The 8882-nt window shown below is 42.7% G+C and overlaps 1 protein-coding gene across 1 annotated transcript; it reads left to right on the forward strand.

The window, feature by feature from the left end:
- Window positions 1–2370: 2370 nt before the first annotated feature.
- On the forward strand, window positions 2371–8249 carry LOC139163033 (zinc finger protein 850-like). The gene is made up of 2 exons (XM_070743953.1): window positions 2371–2445; window positions 5817–8249. Exon 2 carries the CDS (start codon window positions 6279–6281, stop codon window positions 8160–8162), a length of 1884 nt encoding a protein of 627 aa, XP_070600054.1. The 5' UTR covers window positions 2371–2445; window positions 5817–6278; the 3' UTR covers window positions 8163–8249.
- The last annotated feature ends 633 nt before the right edge of the window (window positions 8250–8882 follow it).

The raw sequence follows: 8882 nt of genomic DNA on the forward strand, positions 1-8882 counted from the left end.
TGGGGCCAACCAGTGGTAGGTTCAGCCAGCAAGAAGCCCCAATAGGGGGCCCAAAGAGCTTCATTTATCTGGGAACACTCACAAGAGAGAGAGAAAACAAGAGAAAAAAGAGAGAGATGAAAGAGAGAGAGGGGGAGATGAGAAAGAAAGAGGGAGGATTGTCCTTCTTTTCATTAGATTAGAGCAGTGTCTCCCAACTTGGCAACTTGAAGATATTTGGACTTCAACTCCCAGAATTCCCCAGCCAGCAAATGCTGGCTGGGGAATTCTGGGAGTTGAAGTCCAGGCATCTTCAAGTTGCCAAGGTTGGGAAACACTGGATTAGAGTCTAGTGACCTTGTACATTCAAAAGACCAATTTGGACCTGTTCCCAAGAGAAACCCAGGTTTTCCTCTCTGTGGGAAAAGGACCAAATGGCTGTTTGAGTGTTTAAAGTTGCAGCCCACTAGACTTTAGTCTAATGAAAGGAAAAAGGGGGAGAAGACATGATAGCAATATTCCAATAGTTGAATGGCTATTATTTTCCAAAGCACCAGAAGGCAAGGCAAGGAACAATGGATGGAAACTAATGACACAGAGAAGCAACTTAGTGTCTCCTGCTGGAGCAAAGGGTTGGACTCAAGACCTCCAAGGTCCTTTCTAGATCTATTCTGATTGGTTGATTTTTGAAAGCTGCATCTCTGAATTTGCTGATGGAGTTTGATATAGTGGTGAAGGCACCAGATTAAAGTCAGAGAAACTCTCAGTTCCAGTCCTACCTGAAGGGCACAACCATCACTTCCTGACTCCATAGTGTCATCCCCAAACCCCCAACACTTTGCCCTTGGATTATCCAGAGCTTACAAAACGTTTGCCAGACCCATCCTCGAATACAGCTCATCCGTTTGGAACCCATATCGCATCTCAGACATCAACACCCTTGAAAATGTCCAAAGATACTTCACCAGAAGAGCCCTTCACTCCTCCACTTGAAACAGAATACCCTATGAGACTAGACTTTCAATCCTGGGTCTAGAAAGCTTAGAACTAAGACGCCTTAAACAAGATCTAAGTATTGCCCACAAGATCATATGCTGCAACGTCCTGCCTGTTGGCGATTACTTCAGCTTCAACCACAACAACACAAGAGCACACAACAGATTTAAACTTAATATTGACCGCTCCAAACTTGACTGTAAAAAATATGACTTCAGTAACCGAGTTGTCGAAGCGTGGAACTCATTACCGGACTCCATAATGTCATCCCCAAACCCCCAACACTTTACCCTTAGATTATCCACGGTTGACCTATCCAGATTCCTAAGAGGTCAGTAAGGGGCGAGTACAAGTGCACTAGAGTGCCTTCCATCCCCTGTCCTATTGCTCTCCTATATCTCCTATTCCTTTCTTCTATTCCTATGTATCTCTTCTTCTATTCTTTCATTGATATGTTCTATTCCTATACTTTATTTATTTATTTATTTTATTTTGTCCAATATACAACGAGAGTTTTAGTGGGAAGAGAAGGTTTCATAGATATATTTCACTATGAGTATCTCCTCTATAACTTTCATCATGTATTTTACTGTGTGTGTGTATGTGTGTGTGTCTCTCTCTATGTATAAAATTAGGGGAGACTAGGATAGATCTATTTCGGCCTTATTTTGGCCTCATCAGCTATATACACACATACACACACACATAGTAAAATACATGATGAAAGTTATAGAGGAGATATTCATAGTAAAATATAGTAAAAAATATATATATATAAAATATATCTATGAAACCTTCTCTTCTATTCTTTCTTAGATATATTTTACTACGAGTATCTCCTCTATAACCTTCTGCCTAAATACAGATAACTGACCTCATTGTGTATTGGACAAAATCAGTCAATCAATCGATAAATAAAAACTTTTGGCCAGTCCTCTTAAGCCTAGGCAGCAGGAAAGGGGGGGAAATCCCTTCCAGAAATCCTTGCCATGGAAACTACATCAAAACTGTCCTAAAGGCACCAAAATCGAAGCTAAGTAGCCTCACATTTCACTTGCTCAATTGCAAAGGTCGGTTGCAAGCCGCTCCGAGTCTTCGGAGAAGCGCGGCATACAAATCTAATAAATTGAATTGAATTGATTGCTAGGACTCAAAAACTGCCTGCTGCCATTTAATCAGTGAAAACATCTTCCAAACGACTTGGTGGAGCCTGGACAGCCGTATTTTTCCACCTTCTGTCGCTAGATGGCGGTCAGGTAACATCTCTGCCTACAAAGGCATCAATTCAGTAGTGCCATCTGTGCTTGAACTTAAAAAAAAAGTCTTGAACCATTGAGTACTGCATTGCTAGAAAGGTTGGGAGGAGAGGAGAAGCATAGTTGATCTTCCTCTTCCGGATCGCTCATAGGAGGACGGTGGTGTACAGAGCTGCTTTTCTGTTCTTCCCACGGTGGAAGCAGCAGCTGGAAGGTGAGTTGGAGGCAGATGGGAAGAGAGTCCGGGAGCAAGTCGGGCTGTTTGGTTTCCTCCACGGCCTGGAAGCAGAGAAGCAAGTGGGCTGAAGCGTGTCAGCTTCTGCTTCTGCTGCTGCAGGTTCCTTCCCTCCCCAAATTTAAGCCCACTGGTGCTGCACGCTGGGAAACTGGTGGGTGCAATTTTCTGCTGGTGGGAAGACTTAAAAAGTCCCTTTTAAATTAAGGTTGATTCTTTCGGAATGGCTTCACTGGAGGGTTTTAAGAGAATATTGGACCGCCAAATGTTTGGGATCGAGTAGGGCAGTGGTCCTCTAACTTGGCAACTTTTAAGACTTGTGGACTTCAACTCCCAGAATTCTCCAGCCAATTATGCTGGCTGGAGAATTCTGGGAGTTGAAGTCCAGATATCTTCAAGTTGCCAAGGTTGGGAAACACTGGACTAGAAGACCTCCAAGGTCCCTCCCAAATCAATTATTGTGTAGTGGATTTGATGTTTTCTGGGCCACAAATTCAAACTGATGGTCCTCTGGTCTTTTGTGGGTTGTTTTGTTTTAGGTCAATTTCTAGCTAACAAGCACTGTGTTGCCTATTGATGCCCCCATCTGTGTATTCACCTCGTTCAACTCTACTTACAGTAATCTATCTAGTGAACATTTTGATTGTTCAGTTGTATCTGTTTGTTTATTTGTTTATAATAAATAAATAAAATGTATTGGCCACAAACCTTACCACGACACAATGTAGCTTAGCTTAGAGACAGAAGGTAATACATACCCATTAAAAGCTAAATAGATTGTAGGAAGAAAATTCCGGTCCAATTGCAACTTGCAAGCCAGGAGAAAGAAGCTGGAAATAAAATGGAGGCTGATTGGAAAGAAGGATTCTGTTTCCTTATGAGCAGAAACAGCAGCTGCATGTTGTTTTTGGACAGCTGAAAGAATACTGTTTGGGCCTTTATACATTCTTTGGGGGTAATGTGTTTGAAATGCTCCAGGAAATTGTACAAGCTTTGGTCTTTTGCTATTCTAATGGTCTAATGAGACCACATTTGGAGTACTGTGTTCAGTTCTGGAGACCTCACCTACAAAAAGATATTGATAAAATTGAACGGGTCCAAAGACGGGCTACAAGAATGGTGGAAGGTCTTAAGTATAAAACTTATCAGGAACTCACAAGAGACTTAGTGAACTCAATCTGTAAAGTCTGGAGGACAGAAGGGAAAGAGGGGGGGGGGGACATGATCGAAATATTTAAATATGTTAAAGGGTTAAATAAGGTTCAGGAGGGAAGTATTTTTAATAGGAAAGTAAACACAAGAACAAGGGGGCACAATCTGAAGTTAGTTGGGGGGAAAATCAGAAGCAACATGAGAAAATATTATTTTACTGAAAGAGTAGTAGATGCCTGGAACAAACTTCCCGCAGACGTGGTTGGTAAATCCACAGTAACTGAATTTAAACATGCCTGGGATAAACATATATCCATTGTAAGATAAAATACAGGAAATAGTATAAGGGCAGACTAGATGGACCATGAGGTCTTTTTCTGCCGTCAGTCTTCTATGTTTCTATGTACATCTGGGTGAAAACTGAATCTGAAGTCCCCTGGGTTTCACCACCCAGTTGAAAGTTCAAGTCCTTGCCCCCACACCCACAAATCCATCACATTGTCCAATCTCCATTTGCTATGCTGGCAGAGTCCATCTCTTTACGTGCAGGTGCAGAAGTGCAGAGACAAAGGATGACCTTGGCTTTCTAGAAAGAATTTGTTATGGAAGCCTTCAGACTTCCAGTGGGCCCATTGGGCCATTTTTTGCCCTTTCCAGGCTTCAAGAGATTTTCCTTAAACTTGGGAAGGGCAAAAAGCAGCCCAACGGACCTACCGGAAGTTCATTTCCGGTAGGCCCCTTGAGCCCATTTTTCACCATCAACAGGCTCTGGAGCCTGAAGCCTGGGAAGGGCGAAAAACAGCCCAATGGGCCTACCAGAAGTTCATTTCTGGTAGGCCCCTTGAGCCCGTTTTTCACCACCAACAGGCTCTGTAGCCTGAAGCCTGGGAAGGGCAAAAATGGCTTCCCCATCCCTCCGGAAGGCTGAAAATCAGCTGGCAAGCGCACTGGAGCTGACATGGGATAACATCTCATGTGCCCTCAGATATAGGTCTGCATGCCACTTGTGGATACATGCCATAAGTTCACCATCACAGTTATAGGGTCTCCTGCTTGAGCAAGGCTGAATTAGAAGACCTTCAAAGTCCCTTCCAATTGTGTTCTGTTGCAATGATAGCCTATCATATCAAAGAGAGTTTACTTTCTTTTTCACTTGTCTGTACAATGGTACCACAAGATATGAACCCCTCGTCTTACGAACAACCCGAGATACGAACCCGGGGTTCAGAAAATTTTTGCCTCTTCTTACAAACTTTTTTCGTGTTACGAACGCCAAACCCGAACTTCCGGGTTCGGTGTTCGGGAGGCTGCTAGGAAGCCCTCCGGCTGTTTTAAAAGGTGACAGCCGGGCTGGGGGGCTTCCCAGCAGCCTCCAGAACCCCGAACACGGAAGTTCGGCAAATGTTCGGGGTTCGGGAGGCTGCTAGGAAGCCCCCCAGCCCGGCTGTCACCTTTTAAAACAGCCGGAGGGCTGCCTAGCAGCCTCCCGAAGCCGAACGCCAAACCTGAACTTCCGGGTTCGGCACTGGGAGGCCGCCGAGAAGCCCCACCGCCCGGCTGTCACCTTTTAAAACAGCCGGGGGGCTTCTCGGCGGCCTCCCGAAAGCTGAACCCGGAAGTTCGGGTTTGGCGTTTGGCGTTCAGGAGGTCGCTGAGAAGCCCCCAGGCTGTTTTAAAAGATGACAGCCGGGCGGCAGCGTTTTTTTGCGGGTTTTTTGTTGTTGTTGCACGGATTAATTGACTTTACATTGTTTCCTATGGGAAACAATGTTTCGTCTTACGAACTTTTCGTCTTACGAACCTCCCCCTGGAACCAATTAGGTTCGTAAGACGAGGTATGACTGTATTTGAAAATAACCCTTTGTACTACTAAGGATTTTTAATTGACCCAGTCATTGAATGCATATTTAAACTTGTATCTGGGTAGCCTTCCATGTCTCAAATGAATCATGATTAATGTAAGAGCTTATTGGAGGATTGTGGCATGTTTGCTTTTTCTTTGTAATGTTAGCTAGTTCCTTCATTCCTCATCTTCTGCAACTATTTTATGTACAATTAAAGATACACTTGAAAAAAAAATCTTCTAGACAAAGAGGATGGGCAGTAAGAGCACTCTGGAGAACTGAGGATAACAAGCAACATTGAATAGCAAATAAAAGTCAGTCCAGAAATAAAAATATTTCCCATTTCTTTTGCAGAGCCTACAATTATGCACCTTTCTCAGCAAGCAAGAGAGAAACAAGAGAAGATCAAGAAGAGATTTCTAGCAGGGGAAAGTAGAGTGTGAAATTCAAGCATACGCTACATGAAAAGTCAAGGAAGATTATTTTTTCCATTGAGCAAAAGAGGAAAATATCTGGAAGTCAGTGGGGAGAAACATTTCAATTGGAAAGCCATATGGAGCAGATGGTTTTGCAGGTCTCGCTCTGGGAGCATAAAATGGATTGAATCAAAGCCCTATTAAGCAGGGATCATCCATATTTTGGACCTCCTCAGGAATATTAGTTGTGGAAGAGCTCCATAGACATGCCTGTTGTGGGAAAGATACAACTTGCAAATCACAGCTGATTATATCTGAGAGGATCCAGACTGGGGAAAAACCCATACAAATACTCTCAAGGTGACAAAAACCATTGGTCAGAGCAACTCTGTTATGATCTATGGAAGAATACACATGGGAGAGAATCCCTACAAGTGCTTCCAATACGGTAAATGCTTTAGCAAGCATGGCAACGTGGACTCATACCAAGGAGAAATTATTTGAATGTCCTGAGTGTAAGAAACCTTTCAATAGGAATTCCAACCTCATTAGACACCAGAGGATTCACACGGGCGAGAAACCCTTTGAATGTCCTGACTGTGATAAAAGTTTCTCTCAGAATTCCCAGCTTTTCCTACATCAGAGAACACACACAGGCGAGAAACCCTTTGAATGTCCCGACTGTGGTAAACGTTTCTCCCAGAACTACCAGCTCATGATACACCTGAGAACTCATACAGGCGAGAAACCCTTTGAATGCCCTGTTTGTGGGAAAAGTTTCATTAAAAACTCCTACCTCGTCAGCCACCAGATGATTCACACGGTGGAGAGACTCTGTAAATGTCTTGAATGTGGGAATAGTTTCAGTCGGATTTCTGACCTCGTTGCACACCAGAGGACACACACAGGAGAGAAACCATTTGAATGTCCTGTATGTGGGAAAAGTTTCAGTAAGAATTCAAGCCTGGTGATACACCAGAGAACTCACACTGGTGAGAAACCCTTCGAATGTCCTGATTGTCAGAAAAGATTCAGCACCAATTCCAGCCTGGTGAAACACCAGAGGACTCACACAGGAGAGAAACCATTTCAGTGTCCTGTTTGTGGGAAAAGTTTCAGTGATAATTCCAGCTTGGTGATACACCAGAGAATTCACACAGGCCAGAAACCCTTTGAATGTCCTGATTGTCAGAAAAGTTTCAGTACCAATTCCAGCCTGGTGAAACACCAGAGGACTCACACAGGAGAGAAACCATATGAGTGTCCAGTGTGTGGGAAAAGTTTCAGTCAGAATTACAGCCTGTTTCAGCACCAGAAGATGCACACAGGAGATAAACCCTTTGAATGTCTTGACTGTGGGAAAAGCTTCATTCGGAATTACTACCTGGTAATACACCAGAGGATTCACACAGGAGAGAAACCCTTCCAATGTCCTGATTGTGGGAAAAGTTTCAGTAAGAGTTCCAACCTCATTAGCCACAAGAGGATTCACACAGGAGAGAAACCCTTTAAATGTCCTGATTGTGGGAAAAGTTTCAGTCAGAATTCCCACCTTATTAGCCACCACAGGATTCATACAGGAGAGAAACCCTTTCAATGTCTTGATTGTGGGGAAAATTTTAGTCAGAATTACTACCTAGTAATACACCAGAGGATTCATACAGGAGAAAAACCATTTCAATGTCCTGATTGTGGGAAAAGTTGCAGTAAGAGTTCCCACCTCATTAGCCACAAGAGGATTCACACAGGAGAGAAACCTTTTGAATGTCCTGATTGTGGGAAAAGTTTCAGTGAGAGTTCCAATCTCATTAGCCACCAAAGGATTCACACAGGAGAGAAACCCTTTGAATGTCCGGATTGTGGGAAAAGTTTCTCTCAGAGTTCCCAGCTCGTGATACACCAGAGGACTCACACAGGAGAGAAGCCCTTTGAATGTCCTGATTGTGGGAGACGTTTCAGTCAAATTTCCAGCCTGGGGAGACACCAGAGGACTCACACAGGAGAGAAACCCTTTGCATGTTCTGATTGTGGGAAAAATTTCAGTCAGAATTCCACTCTGGTTAAACACCAGAGGACTCACACAGGAGAGAAACTGTATGAATGTCCAGACTGTGGGAAAGATCTCAGTACTAGGTTTAACCTTCTAAATCATATGCTTATACATATAGGAGAAAAACCATTTAAATGCCCCAAGTGTGGACGGTCCTTCAGGCACCATTCCACCCTTATTGCACACAAGAAAATCCATCTGAGGCCCAAAGTGATGATATTAGAGAAGGCTTGAATTTCATTTCTTTTTATTGTTGTTGTTATTTTTATTATTATTATAATATACACAAAAACATTATATAACATATACATATACATTAGTAGAAACCATAGTTCCTATTTAGGTTATAGCGCAAGATCAGTCCACAAGATTTTTATATACAGCCTTCCCTCGATTTTTGCGGGTTCGAACTTCACGAAAAGTCTATACAGTAAGACCTCACCTATCGCGGGTGTTACATTCCAGACCCGGCCGCGATAGGTGAAATCCGCGATGGGGAATTTATTGACTGATAGTACTTATTTAAGTATTTATATTGTAATTGTTTGGTAAGTTTTCATTGTTTTAAGTGTTTATAAACCCTTCCCACACAGTATTTATTTTAGATACAGTATTTAAATACAGTATTTACAATTTTAGATTTTTTTTTTTTTAAAACCTGCCGATCGAGTTTCGCAGGCTGTTTAAATCTGCCGATTGACTTTCTCAGAAACCCGCGAACCAGTGAAGATCCGCGAATGATTTTTCTCATTAATATTTCTTGAAAACCCGTGATGAAGTGAAGCTGCAGTAGGTGAAGCGTGATATAGCGAGGGACTACTGTACCACTGGTTTTCAAAAATATTAATTAAAAAAATACTTTGCTGATTTTTCCCCTGTACCATGGTTTTTCCCGCCCGATGACGTCATGTCATCACCAAACCTTTGTCTGCCTTTAATAAATATTTTTAAAAT

This window comes from Erythrolamprus reginae, chromosome 2, assembly GCF_031021105.1.
Source record: "Erythrolamprus reginae isolate rEryReg1 chromosome 2, rEryReg1.hap1, whole genome shotgun sequence".
Taxonomy (NCBI): Eukaryota; Metazoa; Chordata; class Lepidosauria; order Squamata; family Dipsadidae; genus Erythrolamprus; species Erythrolamprus reginae.